This window comes from Papaver somniferum, chromosome 10, assembly GCF_003573695.1.
Source record: "Papaver somniferum cultivar HN1 chromosome 10, ASM357369v1, whole genome shotgun sequence".
NCBI classification, from domain to species: domain Eukaryota; kingdom Viridiplantae; phylum Streptophyta; class Magnoliopsida; order Ranunculales; family Papaveraceae; genus Papaver; species Papaver somniferum.
This window is the reverse complement of record NC_039367.1, coordinates 57,763,383-57,786,155: the sequence shown is the minus strand read 5'-3', so window position 1 is coordinate 57,786,155 and position 22,773 is coordinate 57,763,383. Positions and strand designations below refer to the sequence as shown.

At 36.0% G+C, this 22,773-nt stretch overlaps 1 protein-coding gene and 1 pseudogene across 1 annotated transcript; both read right to left on the bottom strand.

Annotated features, from left to right (window-relative positions):
• Window positions 1–5,258: 5,258 nt before the first annotated feature.
• LOC113315007 (early nodulin-like protein 1) lies at window positions 5,259–6,559 on the bottom strand. Its single transcript, XM_026563323.1, has 2 exons — window positions 6,266–6,559; window positions 5,259–6,000 (listed from the first exon to the last, which is right to left on the bottom strand). The coding sequence occupies exons 1-2, from the start codon at window positions 6,471–6,473 to the stop codon at window positions 5,579–5,581; spliced, it is 630 nt and encodes a 209-aa protein (XP_026419108.1). The 5' UTR covers window positions 6,474–6,559; the 3' UTR covers window positions 5,259–5,578.
• Window positions 6,560–14,883: 8,324 nt separating this feature from the next.
• Window positions 14,884–21,028, bottom strand: LOC113315676 (annotated as a pseudogene).
• Between the last annotated feature and the right edge of the window lie 1,745 nt (window positions 21,029–22,773).

The following is a 22,773-nucleotide window of genomic DNA, read 5'->3' as shown; positions in this document are numbered from 1 at the left end:
AGAAAAATAACCTAGAGTGAGATAACTCAACATCATAGGATAGGTATATAAAGGGTTTCAGAGGGAGTAACTTTAGGGTTTCTAAAAAATTGGTTCGCAACACGGCAATGTGGGTACCCGTACGAATACCAATATGGTCCTATAGAAAACCTAAAAAACTGTAAAGTTCCTCTTTTCAATGTAAAAAGAACACATCAAAATTTTGCTATGTGAAAATTTTCTTTCACACATCTTAGCTCAATAAATTTTATATTCTCACGAGGAAAATTTAGAGCACAAGTGTAGCTCACAAACCAACAACAAACAAACTTTTTTAAGAATAAAAAGTAGACACTTGAAGTGATTTATGAAATAAAAAAAATACTTAGGCAAAGCTGTCCGTAGGAAATAGTCTAGCTAAGAACGTTAAGAAAATAGCTCAACTAATCAGACAATACTTGACTAATAAGTATACCTGATTATTAGCATATCTTACTCTACAAGATTTTTCATGAGTAAGATTTCAATCCTTGTGATTAATTAACCCAAGTATGAGCTTTATGCTCATCAAATAAAAAATATTCATGGTTAATCCTCTTTTTCCTTCTAATTTTTGGAGGAAACTCTTTTTGATGTGAAAAAGTATCATAAAACTTACTATCATCAAAGTATGAGACTAAGTTTGAATCCTTACCAGAAGAAGTTTGTTTGGAGGATTTTGACAGCATGTTAATAATATCCATGTATCTTTCAATTATCAGATTAAGATTGTCCTTCATATCTCCATTGTTGTCTTCACCTACTGGTACCTTTCTCACATATTGAATATCTTCCTTCACCTCAGGTTGAGAGGAACTTTTCTGAAATATCCTCAGGTTGAGAAGAACTTTTCAGATTGGACCGACCTTCCTGGAGGGATTCACAGGGTGAGTACTAAAACCAATTGGTTTAGACATCCGAATGTCAGTTAAACCTTTGAGTATTAAATCTAAGGTGTGTTGAAGTCGACCATAATAGTTTTTATTCAACCTCAATTTGCATTTTCGTTGAACACGTCCTTTTGAATCACAAAAGAGACATACTTTCCGATCACCAGAGTGATTAGAGTGAGTAGGATTAACAAAATCGTTAGAAGATTTCTTCCTTCCGTGAGATGTGGTGATTCCTTGTCTAGTAGAATTTACAAGCACATCTTTAGAAATATGAAGCGTATGCAATTTAGCTTCTTGAACTGGTTTTATCACATAAACATATTTACACGCAGTCACGTTTTCTAACATCATAGTTGAGTCAAAAGAAATTGGTATAGTGGCTCCTCAATATCCTTTGCCTTAAATAGATAGTTTATTCAACATGCATTCGATTTCCAAGGAATCCTCCTTGAGTTTAGCCTCGTGTAAAGTTCGAGATGAACAAACTGCGACGTTTTCCTCACGAAGAATCCTTAATTAGGAATCACGATCCTTGACCATACCAATGATCATATTGACCTTGTGTTTCAGCCTATTGATTTCAACATCCTGGATTCTAAATTACGACTTAGAATTGCTGCACTCTCTTGGGATGCTTCTATTTCTACTTCAGAGTCAGACTCTCTAGTAAGATAATCAAGGTAACACATATCAATACTTATCTGTTTCGTAGGAACAAAATGTTCATCTATATAAGAGATCGAGAAGTCATTCTCTTTAATAGATTTCACAGAAACAAAACTTTTATTTCTGGTGATGCGTTGGTCAGAGATAACACTTCTGTCCATAGAGTCATATTGCTATAAACACAGATTTATGAGGTCTTAAACGTGTTTGCCTGCTCTGATACCGATTGAAAAAGCGGGGGTTTAACAACCACACCCAATATTTCGTTCGACAATCTGTATGGACTAACTCCAATATAATTCCAAGAGAATCAACTAGACAGTCAGACTCAATCAAGAAAATATATCCAAGAGTTATATCTCAATTTCTCAATACAATCTTCAATCGAACAGATAGAAATCCGTGAGCCTGATTGATATGAGAAATAACTTGAATGGTATCAAAAACCAATGTTCAAGTGTCAATCAATTTCTATCAACAACCAAAGGTTGGATTCATCAATTGATTGAACTACGTACAACCTGTGATATTTCAATTATATAGAAAATATAATACGGAAAAGAAATAACACAGACACCAGAAGTTTTGTTAACGAGAAAATCGCAAATGCAGAAAAACCCCGGGACTTAGTCCAGTTTTGAACGCCACATTGTATTAAGCCGCTATAGAGACTAGCCTACTACAAGTTAACTTCAGACTGGAATGTAGTTGATACCTAACCAAGTTTCACACCGATTAAGGTATACTCGTGTTCCTTACGTCTCTGAATCCCAGCAGGACTCTACGCACTTGATTCCCTTAGCTGATCTCACCACAACTAAGAGTTGCTACGACCCAAAGTTGAAGACTTGATAAATAAATCTATCTCCCATAGACAAAGTATATTCTGATAGATAAATCTGTCTCCCACAGAAATACCTACGAAGTTTTTGTTTCGTCTTTTGATAAATCAAGGTGAACAGGAACCAATTGATAATCTAGTCTTATATTCCCGAAGAACAGCCTATAAATATCAATCACCTCACAATAACTTAACTATACGGTAGTAGAACAAGTTATTGTGGAATCACAATCATACTATAACAGTTTGCATACTGGTATGCATACTGTGCTATATCCAGACAATGGTTAATTGTTCTAAACTCCCATTTCAATCATTGAAACATCCTTAGAAGACGACTACAGCTGTCTCATACAAACTATTAGCTTATAAGTAATTTTCAAGCGATCAAATGATCAATACGAAACATTCTGAGTCTACATCAAATGATTGTCTCACACAAATCATGTAAGATGTTTCAAGGAAGTTTTCACATGATAATCTTTTGAATCATTATTTAGTTTCCAGCAAATAAATTTTTTCCAACTAAACTCGTCAAGAATAATGATGAACGTAGCTAAAGAAAACATCTTCCAACACATATTTCGAGAAAGATATAAGCGAGTTAAACTCAACTCGAAATATCAAATGTGTATAATCTAAAGTCTATATAGCTATACGACTTAGTCTCAATATGAGATAGAATAGAATAGACTTATGAGTGATAGATAAGTTTTAGTCTCCACATACCTTTTGTTGATGAAGTTCCTCCAAGCTCTCCTTAGTAGATCTTCGTCTTCAATCGATGAACGCCGTGAAGTCTAAATCTCAACTACACATTTTATCCTAGTCCGAGACATAGCTATAAGAAGACTAGAAATCAAGACTTATAGTTTTGATCACCTAAACTTGACAAACAAGCTTGATATAGCAACACTTGCGAGTTCGACCGAGCAGTGCTCTAACAGAAATCGCAAAGTTTCTTCGTCTCATATTTTGTGATTCCACAGGTATATTCCTCTATAACGATTCTTTGTTGAAATCGGAGTAGGAATTACACGTGAGGTGAATAATAATCTAGGCTTCTCTTCGGGAGTCGTAAGTACCGGATTTTGAGGTTTGCTAGACTTTGTCTACTGCAAACGATTTCCTATCTCACATTGATATTTGATCAAAATAGAAATCACATATAGGCTTATCCGTGGGAGGAAGATTGGTTTAAAGTCTTCAATTGAGTTGAAGCAACTCTTAGGCTGTAAAGGACGTCAGCTAAGGGAATCAATTGCACAAGGTCTTGAGAGATTCAGGAGACATAAGTAGTGCGATCATAACTGAATTACTATGACGGTGGATTCGGTCTCAACTGCATTCCAGTCCGAAGTATTGATAGTAGGATAGAGTCTGTAGCGGCTTAATACAATTTGGTGTTTAAATCTGGACAAGGTCCCGGGGTTTTTCTGCAATTGCGGTTTCCTCGTTAACAAAATTTCGAGTGTCTGTGTTATTTATTTTTCTGCATTATATTGTTTATCTTTATAACCGAAATATCACAGGTTGTACGTATATCAATCAAAGTAGATACGTCCATCGTAATTGTTGGATACGACTTGATTGATCTTGGATATTGATTTTTGGAATCGTCCAAGTACTCTCACGGTATAATCCGGTTCACGGATTGTGAAAGAAAGAGATACAAAATCTTCATATAATTCTTGGTTGAAATTCATTAAGTTGTAACTCTCGAAAGTGTATCTGAGTTTAGTCCGTACATGTTGCCTAAGAAAAAGTTGGTGGTGTATTTTGGTACCACGCATTTTCACTTCTTAGTCGGCACTCCTTCCATTTCCCGCTACCCCTATCGCTATCCCTCCTTTTCTTGGTGCTTCTCCCGGCTCTCTTTTGACGATCCTTCTTTTTCCTAATCCTCCATCTCAATCTAGGGTATCTATAACACGTAGAAAAATGAGAAAATTGGTTTGTTGCAAGAGAGGTGTGAGTTTAGAATAGAAAATATGAAAACTATAAAAAAGAAATATAAACATCAGGAATATACTCGTTAATGACATACACATTTTTGCGCAACATTGCTCTTATCGCTCGGATTCTCCCTTGCTGCTCTGAAAATGGTCAATTATTTTTAATATTTGACCACAGTGGCAAAACGTGTTTGCTCATCCACCTGGACAAATTTTGATTTTGTCAATTCCCATAAGAATTGCCCTATGGTGTTTTATATTCCTCTCTCTCTTTGAGTTTCTATTATTTGTTAGCTAATGTTAAACAATTCAATTGATTGATACTTGAATCGATTAGAATGTAGAAAAGTCTCCACTTGATCAGGGATCGGCCTACAAAGAGGCTAACCCGGGCTATAGCCCATTCTTATTTTGCAAAATAATTTTTTGTGCAGCAAATTTTAAAAGAATTTGTATCTAGTTCACCAGTACTTATGATAACTCAATGTAGTTTCAACCCAAAAATTTCCAGCCATGATCTTGTCTAAGATGTAGTAAAACTTTCTTCTATCTATCCATTTATTTTTTCGTTTTTCTTCCATAAACTATAAATTTCTTTCTCCAATAAGGTTTTGGTATTATTTCTGTGGATTTTAATCTTTTCCTTGTCGATTTATCTAGTACTTTATATGAAAATCAAAGTTAACCACTATGCAATTCGTTGTAAAAACATTTGCGGCGGTCTTCGACCACATAGATAACCGGTAATATTCTAGCCCTACTCCAGAAGATTTCTTGGTCCGTTTAATAGGGGTTATTATCAAACTCTTCATTTTGTTCTTGTTGATTCCCGGTCTGTATTGTTCGTTGGGAGCGTCTCATTCAATTAGCGGAGATGAATAGAGATTTATAAACAAATAAATAGTCTTTTATATATTTTCACTATGTTGAATGTACATAGCCAATGATCAACAGTAAAACAAAATATGCATAGCCAACAAACAGACTAGTAATAGATAATTACTCAAACTTTATTTTTCAATCTCTCACAAATAAATTGAAGAAAACAAACAATCCACCCTTTTCAAACCTCAGCCGAATCCTACAAAGTGATCAAATTTGAGGAAAGCAAAAACAATGTGGATAAAAGAAACTCAAATTCCAACTCCTCATGCAAACCCTTATTTATACGTAATAATGATATAGATTCAAGTCCTTTAGATGAGTTAAAGAACTAAGAGAAGTGATGAACCCATAACAAAAGCTCCGATAGAACTTGTCAAGCTCACAAATGACGAAGAAGCTCCATTTCGTGGTGGTGGTGGTGGAGGAGATTGATCAGATGGAAATAACTCACCAGCAGGAGCTGGAGATGGGGTAGTTGCAGCGGGAGGAGGAGGAGGAGGAGAAGAAGGTGGAGGAGGTGGTGGTGTTTTGCTTCTATCCGATAAGACTATGGCAGTCAGCTTCTCATTGTTGTGACAGTTGAGCTCTATTCCACTAATAAAGTAAAAAGGACCGGACTGAGTAAGATTAAATGATGTGTTACCATCTTCGAACTTCGCAATGGGAGATCCTGTGTTGCAATTATCATAGTCTTGCTTGTTTACTTGAAGTACCGAGTCTTGGCTCGGTTTATAGACGAACACTGCATTCATTTCAAAATGTGCATGATTAGTACTGCAAAGGTAATGAAACTGTTGAGATTATTAGTCCCACTGGACAATCTAAGATCCTGCGGCTTATAATCCCTTAGGGCCTCTCCACTCATTGCCCTGCAGCCTGCAGTATGCAAAACTATAGAGAGCAAGCAAGGTTCAAGGTGAACGCAAGACACTGTGCAACATTTGAGTAGGCAATATCTGAAAAATGGTTTGATAAACTTAATTATACCAATTCAAAGCATTACTTACATAAAATATCTCCTTTCTGAAATCTTCTTGTTTGAGCCCATTGATTATGTTCGTCAGGATTACTTGTAACCGTCCACCCATTCACACCTCCAACTTTGAATTCATACGCACCAGCATTTCGCATCATGGCCGCAAGACTAAGTAACCCGAGAGCAAGAAAAATTCTTTGGTTGTGACCATCAATTGATCTTAGTATGGAGTTTGCCATTTGAAAAGAAGAAAGCTGAAATTCTTGCACTAAAGACTGGTTTAGTTCAAGAAAGTCAGATATGAATTACTAAGCTGTGAGGGTTTGATATGTAAGGTCTTCTGGACCGGGGTATTTGTAGGCTTCTTTGAATGAGCTTTCCAGGAGGTACTAGTGAAGCTTTTTTCTACTTTTTGTTATTCTTTTCTTCTCTTAGTGACTTATCTTCTGATGCAAAGCATATTGTTCACCAGCTTATATGAAAAGCTACAGGTTTTGTTACTGTTGTTTGCATCAATTCTTTCCTTTATGAATGACTCCATATAAGTTTATATGCTTTGCTTGATCATATTTTCTACCCCGTTGCCGACATATAGAGATCTGAGAAGTATTTAATTTTATTTCTTGAATGTAGTCCTGGTTATATCTCTTGACAGGACAGAAAAATCAAATGACTCCCATTCATGAAAAGTGTATTGATTTTTGACAAAGTTAATAATCCGTTTTCCTGACTAATACAAGGCTCAGCCTTACTCCGAACCATAAATGTTTATGTAAGTACTATTCAAGATTAAAGAATCAAACATCTTTGACACTTTTCTTGGTAAATAATTAGCTGCATCTCAATATTTGCCTTGGGCCCTTAGCCTACTAGAGCTTAACTTTTTTCTTTTGATAGACTGAACTCAAATTATAATCTATATTTCCTTGTCTTAGTACCAGAATTTCTTATACGTTAGTTTCCAAAGACAGGAAAGGTCGGAATACAAATCAAGAATTAAGCTTATTTGACCTTTTTTTTTTCTTTTAGTAGCCCCATCAAGATGTTTGCTTTAGCTTCTTTGAAGTCTGTCTGATTCTTTTGAACTTAACTGATGATTAGTATTCCGAAAACCAACGATAATGCCTTGCGCCCACCAAAAAACGCAAGCAACGGAAAAATAAGAACGCCTTGGGGCCAGATTATGATTTCCTTTTCCTTTTCTCATATAAATGTAAACATAAATTTGTATGTGCCCATCAAAATTGAATTCCACAATGATTTACTCTTCCTCAAATATATCAATTTAACTGAAACCATTAAAACATGTCAAAATTTTGTTGTTGCACTGCAAACAGACTCTACAATCTTAGATTTAACAAACACTGCTATGTCACACGAGCTTCTCGTAGTTGCTTTCAACTTCAATATGTTAAATACATTTACTTTGCCTTGCAATGTAGTTACTGTGGTAAAATTCAACGATCCCCCGGCAAGATCAATGTAAAATGAAGGATTTGTAACCAACCTAGGCTATTACTTCTATGGAAGTGCTAATGTTATGTTTATCACGAGCACGAATATTATCACCCTGGATTGGACCAATGCAAATTTGATACGTAAGCGGGGTATAGTTTTGGTGTAAAATTTTGGTGTATAAGTAGCATTTTCGTTAGAAATCAGCCGTTGCACTATCATCTCCTGAATTCGTCAGACGAATTTAGTTGTTTATCTTTTTCTTTTTGCTTTATTCTTGTTTTGTTAGATTCTATTATAGTTTATAATTTAGCTTTTGAGAATCTTATTTCAGGTACTTGATTTCTGTTACCTAAACATTGGGATTAGCCAAGGTGTGGAATTGAAACTCACAAGGGAACAATACTACAAGAAGCTTAGAAACCGCAACAAAAATATTGTACAAAGAGATGGTGAACGAGAACCATCCACCTATACCTCCACCTTCAGAGAGGAAGTTGGGAGAGTTAACTTCTCCATGTTTATATTCACAATCAATGTGTATCATATAACTAACCCAGTGGAGCTGAAGTCGAGTCTAATTCATGACTTACCAAAGTTTAAGGGATATGTCGGTGAAAATACAGATAGGCATCTTCAGATGTTCCAAACCACTATGGCTTGTTTGAGACATGCCACTAAAGATAGGAATATGGATGTGATACAAGCCTTCTCATTCTCCTTACAACACTTAACCGAAGAATGTTTTGTTTTATCTACCACAAGGAGAATTACAACATGGAATGAGATAAAAAAACTATTTCTAGTGAAGTATTTTCCAGTTTCCTAGACGGCTGGTGTTCGTAAAGAGATTAGTGGTATTCTACAAATTTCAGGGGAATCACTCCATGAGTTTTGAGAGCGGTACAAGAAGTTGTTGGAAAGTTTTCCACACCACAACATAGAATTTCAATTGAATGATGCAATAAAACTACCTTTAACTAGAGAAGAAACCCTTTTACAGGCACAAAAAATTGCAATTAAAACACTTTCAAGATCAGAAAGGGAGAACGATATGAAGAAGGAGAATATAGCACGGAATGAAGTAAAATCGTGCCACTTTCTGTATAAATTTCACCCCCAATGGAAAATTTAAGTACCCAACCAAGTCAAGGTGAAACATCTACCGCGCCAAAAACTCAGTTCTCACCAACTACTATTTGTCGGATACTCAAACATATCTAAGAACATGCCTAATGGCTTTCTTTTCCTTTAACCAAGGCTTAACCACAAATAGGCATAACCTTGGTAATTAGTGTTTGCTCTACGCCGTTCATAGGTAAATTCAACTATAAATATATTAGGGAAATTCTTATGGCAATCATCTAATATATATTTTTTTTCCAAGTCAGGTGGATGGGCAAAGGCGAATTCGCACTATGGGAACAGTTGTCGGCGGAGGGTGAAGAAACGCGCATATCCACAAAAGCCGCCAATGGGTGAACAAAATATGCGGAATTTGAACGTAATCTGCTGGAGGGCGAAGAAAATCCGCACGGGGATTTAGAATATCCGCCAACAGGTAAAAACCTAAAGGATCTTTTCTCAACAGAGCTATCTTTCAAATATTGTAAAATCCTTCATTTGAAACCATTTTCATTCACACCACTCCACTCTCTTCTTTCTAATTCTTCTAAACGAAATCTTGTTACAAAATGAGAAATCTGGTCAGAGTCGTCGTCAAAAGTTTTAGGTATAAAAGAGACCAAAATATTAAAAAAAATACCGAGGCCTTCCACAGATGTGGATTATAATCAGAATTGTGATGCAGAGTTTGCTTCACTGAGTGTCGTTGTTGCTCCATAATTAATTCCAAGTCATGTATCTGGGCATCAAGAGCGTTCCGAGAATTTTTATAAAATGAGAGGTGGATTTAAATACTTAGATTATTTTTTTGTATTGGTTTACCCCCTGCATCCCGAAAAAGAGTTAATAGATGTCCCTAGCGTGCGTTTTATTTAGTGAAGCACGGAAAACACAACAACGCAATTACAAGAACATTGGTAGAAAGGTGGTGGCCAATGGCGCACACATTCTTTGAAACTGGTAAGTTTGTTTAACTAAAATTAAAATTTATATTTTGAGCAATTATTAATTAATCCGAAATAATTAATTATAAATGGTACTATTGTTGTCATAGGAGTTACCCCTTGATTAGTATTTCATTTGTGGGATTCCAAGTGGAGTGGAAGACCCTTTACCACTCAACCAACCTTGTTTTTCGAATCACATGTACGTGAAGATCATAAAGATTTGAAGGGAGATGGAATACAATGTTCAGCGTTGAAGTGTTTCCTTTGCCTCAAGGCAAAGTCAACAAATGTAGATGAATATCCTGAACTCGAGAGAGTATTTATCTTATGGTTAATGGGTCAGAAGTTCTTTCCTAACTGACTAGTATTTCTCATATTAGTTAGCTTGAATCTTTAGAAGATTTGATAAAGCACTAAATTATGATTGGGGGTCTGTAATTTTAGTAGAAATGTACAACGGGCTCGATCAAGAGTCCATAGGTATACCTAGCCTCACTGGTTTATGGGGCATCATCGAGGTAAATATCTAAATTATTATTTCTGAATTTAAATATTTTTCATGAATAAAAAACATGGTCAAAATACTAAATTATGGAGTAATTTGCAGTAGCAGTGGCATACTTACTTCCGTGTTGATAAACCATTTTTAAAGAAAATACCCATAGACTTCCGATTATGGACATGTACTACATGAATAACTGGTTGAAGGACACCGGTAACGACGACTTTGTTAGAGCACTGCTCGGTCGAACTCGCAAGCGTTGCTATCTCAAGCTTGTTTGTAAAGTTTAGTTGATCAAAACTATATACTTGATTTCTAGTATACTTATAGCTATGTATCAAATTAGGATAGAAGTGAGTAGTTGAGCATTATACTTCACGGCGTTCACCAATTGAAGAAGAAGATCTACTGAAGACCTTGGAAGAACTTCGTCGACAAAAGGTACGTGGAGACTAAAACTTATCTATCACTCAGAAGTCTATTCAATTGTATCTACTAATGAGATTAATTCGAATAGCTATATAAACTTTGTGTTATACACATTTGAAATTTCTAGTCGAGTTTATCTCGTTTATATATTTCTCGAAATACAATTTTAAAGATTATAAAGCTTCATCATCTACTTGACAAGTTTAGTTGTATACATTTCACTTGTTAGAAACTAAATATTAAGTCAAGATGATCATGTGAAAATTACCTTGAGCATCTTGTGTGAGACAGTCATTTGATGTTAACTTGGGAAATTTCGTACTGATCAATTAATCATTTGAAAATTACTTGAAGCTAGTGGTATGTGTAATACTACCATTGTTGGTTTCTAAGGATGTTTCAAATTGATTGAATGAGAGTTTTAAAACTACTACCAATGTCTGGATACACACAGTATGTGTACCCAGTATGTGAACTTTGAAGTACTAGTTCAGGTTCGGAACTCTTGTTTGCGAAATGTGTTTACGAACGAGTTTATCTGTAATAGGTCTGAAACCGTGGTTTGCGAATAGTGTTTGCGAACGGCAAGACTAGCTAGGCAAGGTCCAGAACTATTGTTCGCGTACTCAGTTTGCGAACTTGGTGGTTAGGTTCTAAAATCGGTAAGTATGACAACTCGTTCACATACTCGTATGGTAACTTTTGTCTATACTCATGAACTCATGTTCGTTTGCGAACTAAAGTCCCCGAAACTTTAATGTATTAAGGTATGCGAACTTTCTTTGCAAACCGTGGCATTATGTTCATGAATTGGTTATTGTATAAGTATTTTGTACACTTACAAACCAAACCGAATATGATTCGAATTCATCATAGATATTTCTATGAGATAGTGAACATTTGAACAATGAAACACATTTAAATTCGTTTGATTATCTATCATGATTTATTGATTATCATATTTGGTCTAGAAGTGTTAGATGAATATGACAAAGCTAAAATTGTTCTTATGGCTAACTTCAATTAACTGTTATTGAGCCAACTTGTTATACACGTTTAGGTACGGTTCACCCGTATCTAAATATTGGTATATTTCATTTGTGTGTATCAAGCTAATACCTTCTAATAGTGGAGATTCATTGCTTATTTTCTAAGCAAAATTAGCTTGAATCTTAAATCAGGTGTTCATATAACGGTGGATATTAATTGCTTTATTACTAAGTTATCTTAGCTTTGATTGTAAGCAACCCTGATTTGAAAGACAATATAAGGAGGAACTCTAGCATTTGGGAAACCTAATCCCGACACACTCGCGTATCGTAGTTGCAAACTAGAGTTGATTCTCTATTAACCTAGGTTTTCGATTCTTATGAAAACCATTACTAGGTTTAACGACTTAAAGATTTCGCTTGGGATTCGTAAAGCCAAGTCCAAATATTTTCTCTGTAGTTGCGTATCCTGATCTTATTTTTTCTATTGTATTGAGTTTAATCTTCTCTAAGATTTTCTCGAGATTTATCTTAGATATGTAAGATATAAAAAGTAATCACAACAGTTTCTTCGTCTTGGATTCTTGTGATTCCGCAATAACTTCTTCTATTAATCAGCTAGGTTATTGTCAGGTGACTAATATCTTTAGGCTGCTCTTTGGGAGTATAAGACCGGATTCTGAGCTGAGTTTCATGTTCACCTTGATCTTTAATTGTTTCTCAAGGTATGGAACGTGATTATCCTTACTAGAGTGTGGATGCCACTAATGATGAGTTGAAGGGACAACTTAACGATATGCATTGACTGATTCCACAAATGGGGTCTACACAGTTGAGTGTTTGTCAGAGATAACAGATGGACACAACGTTTATATTGAGTGCAACTGTAAATGTTGATGTACGTTCACAGTCTTCCGGTTCTACCAAGAGCAACCGACCGTGGCACGAGAATGATACAGTAGTGGGAGAAACACAAGCATCGTGTACTTCACTACAAACATTGCACATTTCTCAACCTCAAGTATTTCGACATGATCTGAGATGCATTTCATCATCATTCTCTCCCTACAACCCAAATTAACCTTATTACACTGCTACACTACCACAACAAACCGCTTATATGTTTGGAGCACCGAGTACTTTCCAACAATCACCTAGTGGTGTTCAACAATCTCCTTCCATCTTTCAACAATTCTCAAATTTGTTGGTCAGTGGGAGAATCCCGGATCTTAGAGAATGGAATCATGGCCAAGAAGATAATAATGGACGTTATTAGAGAAATTGTAACTTTTAGTTCCACTACGTTTGTAATTTTAATTTTGATTAATTAAAGGTACTACTTTGAGTTGAAATCGAATTACATATATATGTTTAAAAGTAAGTATTATATTAACTTCACTGATATGTATTAGGTGGAACAATAACTAACAAGAAAGGGTTGAAATTGTTCAACACTTTAAGGATTTTGAAACAATTATCGATTCGAAAAATCATATTTTTCCATATTTTCCATTCCTCCTTGGATCTTGTTACCAAATCGTCATCTATTTCACCCTAGAGTTTAAATCGATTGACTTGCATGGTTAAAGCTACAAATTCACTTACTTCTTTCTTAATTATATGAAAAAGATTTTTCATTTGGCATACAACATGACGACTCAGGTTATGGGTGTCGCTGTAGAACCCCTCGTGCATAACCGTTCAGAAATTCACACCCTGATAGTGTGGTAAAGCAAGTTGAGTTTGTAATAACACATAGTTTCTGCAAATAAATTCATCTTTTTCTCCAGTATACAAACTCGCCGAACTAACAAGGGTCGAGACATCTTTCGACAAATTTATTGTTGAAGTGAAGAGGTTTTTATTTTTTTAAAACAAACAAGAGTAAAGATATTTAGATGTGTAGAATGTGTGAATTTGGAGTTGAAATGAGAAGCATTTATAAGGGTAAAATTTCAGTCGTTGGATGATGAGAGTTTTTAACCGTTCAAATGTAGCCGTTGGTGCTTGAAGTTTATCCGCCGACGGGTTAACATGTACCGCCGGCAAATTATACAAATTATATACATTTGCACGGTTTTATTTTACCGCGGGCAGGTTTTATTTGTCCCTCGAGGTTTTAGTTTAGACGCGCGATTCTTATTCGTCCACAATCAACAAACCAATAAAACTATCATCTGCTCATACATTTTTCACGTTTTTTTGAGTCCATAGTATAGTTTGTTTGTTCAATCCATTGGGCAGCCCTTGGACCAGATGCACCAGAGACCAGGGTGCACAAGTGAACAGACATCGTAAACCGGTCAGATATAAATAAATAAAAATGCGAAATCTAACGGTTTAAAAGTACATCTTTAAAAGTGCGTGATGTCAAAACTCCTTTCCTTAGCCCCTCGCACTTCTAAGTACAGAGTCTACAGACTATAGAGTACTACACAGACCATCGACCAGAAAATTAACCACGTAGGATCTTATTCAAGCAAGGATTGAAACATCCAAAAATTGACATCATCATCAAGTCATCATCTCTGTCTACCCAAGAAGTGCCTTCTAGAGATTATCTGATGAACAATTAATCAATTCATCTCTATCCGGTTAAATAGTCGATCCGACTTTTGCGTTCTAGGGCATCTCCTGTGTAAAGTGTGGAGAGATCTCCTGCTCGACATTGAAGCTGGTAAATTCTGTTTCTTTGGTCTTTTGCATTTACAACTTCTTAATTTCATGGTAGTGCAGCTTTGATCTTTTGTTATTGGTTTTCACTTTTATCATTTTGTGGAGCTATGACTATAATCAAAAGTAAAATCTCGAAAAGAAATGTGTAATTTGAGTTTTGTAAGTTGCCTCGTTGCCTCGTAAAAGAAGCAAAATCTTTTTTATTTTCTTTAGAACCAGATTAAAAAAAATTACGATCTAGATTTTCTAATTTTCAACATTGCCATATACGATTAAACAATCTGCAGCTGGGATCCGATGTATCACTAATTGGGATGGCATTAACTAACGGCCGGTTGATATGATGCTATGATCCAGGGATGGACCCAGGATTTTTCCTTGGGTAGGGCTGGAATGTGACAATTTATAAGGCGGCTGAAGAGTGCGGCAATTTTTTTGGAACACATCGTATAATTAGTGGCCAAATAGTGATCCATCCATAAAATACTAGATAAAATAGTGATCCACCCATAAAACACTAGATAGATAGGCAAATAAAAGTTAAAACGAACGCAAATACAGAGTGATTACCAAAAGATATTTTTAGACAGTAGAAAAAAGTAGTAGAAATGTGTCGAGGGGAAGAAGATCATTTGCTTTAAACAAGATTTAAATTTTGATCACCTCATAGTATGGGCAAAAAATCATATACGATTATCTAACTACAACTAATTTGTGGGCTAAACATAAAATTTAGTCAAAGTTTCTATACTAAAATCTTTTTACCCCAAAATCAGGGACGGGCTATAGCCTCACTTAGCCCCTTGTTAGTCCCGTCCCTGCTATGATCAGTAAATTGCGAAGACCTGTCTGATTTAGTTGCGCTTGATGATGTGCCACTCTCTGGAATCCTTTTTAATTCTATGCTGCCATGACTAAACACTGCAGGTCGGGGCAACAAATGGGGGATGGTAGTATCATTTGCGAGCATTTGAGCAACCTTCGCCATGGTGGGTCTCTCGGTTACATCTTGAACGGATAACAACCCAACCTGTATGCACTTCTTAACTTCATTTTCTGAATAGTTCTCTCTTAATGTTTGGTCCATTAATTTTAAAGCTGCTCCTTCTTCCCAATGTCTCCATACCTGAAAAGAACACCAAATATTGTTTAGATCATTAAAACTTAAAGTTCATGGAAGTTGGTCGAATCTCCTTAAAGCCTTGGTTACATGTTAACTGATCAATAGAGGAATTAATCATTTACATAAGACTCACATAGGTTAGAAGGTACTCAGAGCTGTCTGACTCATAGAACTGAGTAATCCTCCTGCCAGTTACTATCTCGAGTAGTAAGACACCAAAACTATATACATCTGATTTTGTTGAGAACTGCCCATGCAATGCATATTCTGGTGCTATGTTTCCGCTACATATGTTATTTGGATAATTAGTTTAAAGATATATTCAATGGGTTCCAAAATTCAGCTATCGGAAATAGAGCGCAGTTTGATTGCAATTATCATTATACGTACTATGTTCCTACAGCCTTACTGCTGTTTCCTTGAGTTTGGTCCAATTCAAACAGCTTTGCCATACCAAAATCTGAAATTTTGGCGTTATTCTCTTCATCTAACAACACATTAGCAGCTTTGAGATCTCTATGAATAATTCTTAGTCGAGAATCTTCATGAAGATACAGTAGGCCTTTAGCGATCCCTCCAATAATTTTGTAGCGTGTTTCCCAATTCAAATTTGTTGCTTTCACGGGGTCTTACATAGATGCAAAATCATAAAAATCAAACACCCAAGTTAGATAGAGCTCAAGCTGAATTATCTAAATGCAATTACTTTTTTGGGTTCTGGTAGAGAATATGTTAAATTTTTGATAGCAAGCCTTCAGCTCATAAATTCCGGAGCTCAATAGAATAATAGTAGATAATAAGTTTGATAGAGACAAGTTAATGTAGAATTCAAAATGAATGGAAAGAAGATCCAAACCAAATATATAATGATCAAGGCTTCCATTGGGCACAAACTCATAAATAAGTAGCTTTTCTTCTCCCTCCAAGCAGAATCCTAGGAGTTTAACAAGATTCCGGTGTTGAAGCTTGACCAGTAAACCAACCTCAGTCTTAAATTCTTTTCTACCCTGTCCAGAGTTAATAGATAGCCTCTTTACAGCTATTTCTTGTCCATTTGATAACATACCCTGGAAACATACTAATAGATGAGACTTATATTGATGTAAGATGTACTTGCCAAGATTTTCATTAGATTTTCTAAGTTATTTTCTACCTTGTAAACAAAACCAAATCCTCCTCTCCCAAGCTTATTAGCATTAGAGAAATTTCCAGTAGCAGCTTTTATTGCGTCCAAGTCAAACCTCAACGACTCTATCCTTGTAATGTCATCCATATCTGTGACCAATGATGATGAATAATCACTTCGTTTGGACAGAGGAAGCTGGAACACCAAGTGTTGTGGACACACACCATTATTGTAATAGCATTACAAAGGAGGAACAAGATTCCTTCACCTGGGCTCGACCTGGATTAACATTTATCTTAGATACAGAGTATAGTCCAGAAATAGTACTTACCATCATCAATCGTGATGTGCGCTTTCTTCTTCTTTAGATAGAAGTATACTAATACCGTAGAGATGATTACGAGTGCAATAACTATAGAAATGGCCACAATAAGAACTATATTGTTGGGGGACTTATTGTCTTTTCCTGCAAAATAGAGGATTGCTTGTCAGCCATATATATATTTCAAGGATGGGGTTAAAAAAAAAGGTATAGGATAGCAGTTAACCTTAAGCACAGATCGGAATTGTGGCACAATCTTATGTTAGATGTGTAAACAATACATTTGGTCTGGTGAAATATAGTTTGTGGCCAAGCGAAAATCTGCTAAGTGTTTAAAGCTTCAAATTAATTCTTGTGTTAGCAAACTGCTATATCCTGGAATTGATTCTCATCACAACTTTCATGGGTCATCTTATTGCTGTTGACAGTTTCCAAATTCAATCAATTGTGACCTTGTAGGAGAGTCCTAACTAACCTACTTGTTCTAATTTAAGACCATTGAAGACATAATATTGTATTTGATCAGTTTGGAAAATTTGATAGGCATTTAATATGTCATATGGCCCCTGCTTGCACACATACAATAGTAACCATATATAAGACTGAAGAACTTAAACTTACTAGTATCTCCTGTGGTTGCAGTCATACCTGGTTTTGGAGGAGGACTTGAGGGCCCTGAATTAGTTGCTTGTTTGGATTCATAGAAAGGATACAAATCATACCTTATATTACAACTAGGTCTAAGAACTAACCCAGTTCTCTTCCCATAACAACAAATATCGATATCACTAACTGCACCCTTTAGGCAATCATTGCAGTCGCTTGTAGATATATCTGTAGTACATTGTACCAAGCCATAAACTGTATCTGTTGAAGAACCAGTGCAAAAAATGAAGTCTCATCATGGTTAGCATTTGTAGTAGCATTTCTCACCAGACCTTCCATTAACTGTATTACTATATCCTTAAATTCCATCATGTTGGTGAAATTACTTTCGGAGTTGAAAGTCAGTTCTGGCTCTGTCTCCATAACATAGAATATATTTTTGTCCGAGTATCTTAACATACAGTGATTGTACCAGGTAACATACTCTTTCTTGTTTGGACAACGTACGGCCAACTCTGAAATTGCAGTCTCCACACAACTCTTGCAGGTTTCTTGTCTTGTAATATCTCCTCTACACAGTAAGATACCATAAACTTCATCCAGGTTTTCGCTTATGCTGCTGTAGAAAAACTTTGTATTGGTTGTTGTGATGTTAGAAGAGAGAGACGAGAGAACTTTGTATAAGTTGACCTGAAATTGGCTGGGATTTGTGTAGTTATCTCCTTGACAGTAGTACTGACGTTCATATGTGGGTTGAGCAGTGACTTTGTCATTACTCATGTGTATCAGGAGAATGATTGAAAAACTGATGAATCGGAAAATGTGAGAATCCATTTTTGGTTTTGCAGGTTTTTGACGGATGAAATAAAGAAAGGGTTGTTCATCTATAGTGAATTAGTTCACAACATTTTTTGTAGTTTGGAGTCTGAACAAGTGGTTTAGAGTGATCCAAGATAAAGAGGTAGGTATTTACTGACAATTCATTTAAATGACGCATTTATTTTGGAAGTCAAAAATAATAAGAGGGAAAAGCAGCCATTAATCTGTCCTGTCCCTCTTTGTGGTGAATAATCTTGTAAAGGAGTTGGATTAGTCTACCTAGTAAGGTAGGTGTTATGGGAAGATCACTAAGTGATTTCCCAGATAACCACATGGGAAAATCATTTGCTTGTGACACTTGAAACTGAATCCATTGTTGTCCTAAGGAAACAGTCTGATTCTGACCTCAATCAACTAAATTCGATAATTATTTTCTATCTTTTGTATTTTCTTAGATTTCTTATTATTTGTCAACAATCCAATTTCTTCCTCAAGGAGTGATCACTTGGCTATTGCTTATCATATAAAGCTATGTCTGCATTACTTAATTGACTATGAAAAGTAATTATCTAATTTGAGGCAGAAAAGTCATGATTTAGTTTGAGGCACATCTTTTCACTTAGACATTATTAGAGAAGCATCTTGGAAGGCATGCTTCGAAATTTAATTTGAAATTTTCGTAGAAAGTTCGTAACCAAAAACCTCTTTGATTTCTTTCGAAGTTACACCATGTCTCATTCATTTTGTAATGTTTCATAACATTCGTGAATGATCATGACGTTTGGGGGTATGGAACAGACTTAAATTTCTAGAGTCATGATCCATGGTTTGTCCATAAGTTTCAAATAGTACTTCTTGAGGAGTAGAGGACATGTGAGCATCCCCTTGTTGGTTTCAGAGTATATTTCATAGAATAAAGTTTATGGTTCGTTTCTGATTAATGAGTTATAGGAGTCAGAAAAAGGTTCAAACACATTTTCTGATTTTCATTTCTGATTCTGAAATTTTATAAAGGAGTACCTTTATTAAATATTTGTTGATAACGTATGCTCTGATTCATCAATCATTTTGAAAGCCGGAGAAAAGCCTTAATAAAACTTTTCAGAGCACGTATTACAGACACATATATACTCTGTGTTGACTAACAGGGACACAATGACGCATCTTAATAAATTAAAGCTAATTCACATATCACTGTTTAGATAAGTTTCAGGTGTAGATTGATCTGATTGAACTGCTCGTGGCTTGTGATATCCTTTGTAGGCATGCCTGAGTACTGCATTTGATGGCACTCAAAGAAGGCAGTTGCCTGTTGCGAGTACGAGAGTAACAACTAAAGGCATGATCAGAGTAAGTAAGTTGTTAAAGGTGTTCTTCCCCTTTCCTGCACACATATAATAAGAATAATAATCAGAACAAAAATAAAATAAAATATTAGACTGTTTTTGCCAAATTTGGTTATAATTGAATTTCTGCAACTAGATTATAATGACCACTTTCACAGGCTCATCATTCAGTTACCAGTGATGCATATGATTCTACCAGATTCATAACTGCCTAGTGCTTTTGTTGAGCAAACCACAAATGTATGCACATTTACCGTTTGTTGAATTACGTGGTGGAGGAGCTAATGACTCTGGGAAAGGAGGTGTTGAGCGTGAAGCAGGGGAAGGAGCTGGTGGGTGATCATCCTCTGTTGGATTCTGTGGTGGAGGAGCTATTGAATCTGGGGCAGGAGCTGGTGAGTGATCAGCCTCTGGCGGATTCAGTGGGGGAGGAGCTATTGAATCTGGGGAAGGAGCTGTTGTAGGAGGAGATAATGAAGCAGGGGAAGGAGCTGGTGAGTTATCAGCCTCTGATTTATAGAAAGCCTAACTTTCGTATCTTACATTACAACTTGGTAAAATTACTCTTCCACCTTGTTTACCATCACAACATGTTGGTATCCCACTAGTGGCTTCCGCCAAGCATTCTTTACAACTTTTTGAAGATAAATCAGGTGTACACTGTGCTAACCCATATATCTTCTGTGTGCTGTTTAAATCTTTTGTTCCTGTTGAAAACCTTGATGAATTAACAGTAGCCCTTGTAACAAGTTCCTCCAATAGTTCGCCCACTAACGGTTTAAATCGATCAGGATCAGATGCGTTGTTCGTATTAAAAAGGGAGATACCCTGGTTCTTTTGCACCATGGAGAAGATGGATTGGTTCGAGTACCGCACCATACATTCATCGTAATATATTATAGCATCTTTCTTGTTGGGACATTGTTTCGTGATTTCTTCTGCTGCAGTTGTTACGCAAGTCTGGCAGGCATCATTTGTTTGGTCTCCTCTACATAAGAAAAGACCATGAACTCTATCTGGTTTATTTCCCCTGGTCTCGTTCGAAAATCCGTTGTTTGCTGTAAGCACGTCGGAGGATAAAGAAGAGAGCAGGTTGTTCAGATTGGCTTGAAATTTGGATCCACTTGTAAAGTTACCACCATCTTGACAGATTTGGTAGATGTAACTAGGTGCAGCACTGATGGTTATAGCGGACTGTATAATCATGAGAGTTAGAGGGAGAACACAGAGAAAATGTGATGTGCCCATTATTGTTTGTGGTTTCTAATTTGCCTTCTGAGTAGGTTGAGCTTTGATGCTGTGAAGGTGAAGATGAAGATGAAGATGATGAAGAAGAAGGTAGTAGTAAAATAGTGACTACTGAGTCGCGTTATGACAGGTTAAGTCAAGGTCAATGTACTAAATGCTGTTGCCTTTGAATGTTGAAATTGAAAGCTGTTGCGTGTCTTATCAGTCGGGGGTTTTTCACACCCTAGTTGGTTGCCACTTGGGTTGAATTGTTGGGACTGAACTTGATTTTGGCCAAACTATTGATCTTTCTCACCTTTATGACATCTGCCTAATGTACTATGGTGACCTGTATCCACTGCATAGAGATGTACTATGTGGCTGTAGAGACTTGACCAAGGTGCATCAGAGTTACTGAAAGATAAAGTGAAATCAATCGGATTGTAAATGCATGAAGAAGGTGATTGGTGAATGAATCATTTTCAATCTTAACCTTTTATCTCTGAAGGTTCAAAATCTTAGTCAACATTGTCATTTTTCTCTATTTCTCCTTTATGGCGTGGAACAGTTAAAGTCTTATAGAGATAAAGCTTATCATCAACTGCAATTTGGAATAGGTCTTCAGATTTCAAAAAACAAAAATTGTTTTCTTTGTTTCTCCTTTATGGTGGTGGACAAGTTAGTCCTCTGTGACTATGAATGATTGTGAAAGTATGAGTAAATAGTTGGTAAAAATAGAATCAATTTCATCTGAAATAGAACAATTTAAGCAAGTGGTAAACAATGCAAGCACAAGACAGCCTCTGGTTCAGGTCAGGGGATCCCATTCATGAGATCTAGGGGCCGGATAAGAGGTTCCCATTTTCTGGCCCCGCCCATGTCTTACATGTAAGAGAAGAATATAAAATGGGATGGGATCTGTTCATGTTCATTGTCTCGTACTCCCTCCGTTACTTTTTAATATGCCAGTTTCTATAAATAAATATTTCAAAAAATAGGCCAGTTTCCTAATTGGGAAAGTGAAATGTTATTTTAATTTTATGTGACCACTTTTCTTTCAACTTTTTTTGATGACAAGTGTTATGTGGACCATTTCACTTATTTATTTGGCTGACAAGTGTCATGGGGACCATTTCACTTCACTTCTTTTATTGACAAGTGTGTAGAGGACCACTTTCAATAATTAGTTCTACTAATTTCCTTAACTTTCTCAAAAAAAGAAACTGGCCTATTAAAAAGTAACTGAGGGAGTAATTAACTGAAACCATTAAAACATGTCAAAATTTTGTTGTTGCACTGCAAACAGACTCTACAATCTTAGATTTAACAAACACTGCTATGTCACACGAGCTTCTCGTAGTTGCTTTCAACTTCAATATGTTAAATACATTTACTTTGCCTTGCAATGTAGTTACTGTGGTAAAATTCAACGATCCCCCCGCAAGATCAATGTAAAATGAAGGATTTAACCAACCTATCGGCTATTACTTCTATGGAAGTGCTAATGTTATGTTTATCACGAGCACGAATATTATCACCCAGGATTGGAGCTTCTGCTACAAGCATTCCCCGATAATTAATAGAGTTGTAGTATTCCTGTATTTAAAACTTGCATAATTTCGATTGTTAATTGTAATAATGAGGCCTAAACTAATATTCAGTTTCAAATGAGGAAACATAAGGAATTCAATTTTTCGGAGAGTTACGGGTTGCGCAATAGCTTCTGGTTCTCTAGGCTTTAAGAAGGTTAAGAACAGGACTACTAAAACAACTAAGAAAATGGTTAAGAGAAGTGAAGTCACCCCACAGCAAATTGCACATCTTCGGCAAGATTTTTTACCTAGTCT

What these genes read in the sequence shown, in the direction of transcription:
- LOC113315007 (XM_026563323.1), bottom strand. Translation starts at nt 6,473, where the DNA reads ATGGCAAACTCCATACTAAGATCAATTGATGGTCACAACCAAAGAATT. An exon ending in TCAGAAAGGAGATATTTTAT is followed by an intron (nt 6,001 to 6,265) that starts GTAAGTAATGCT and finishes AAATGAATGCAG; the next exon opens with TGTTCGTCTATAAACCGAGC.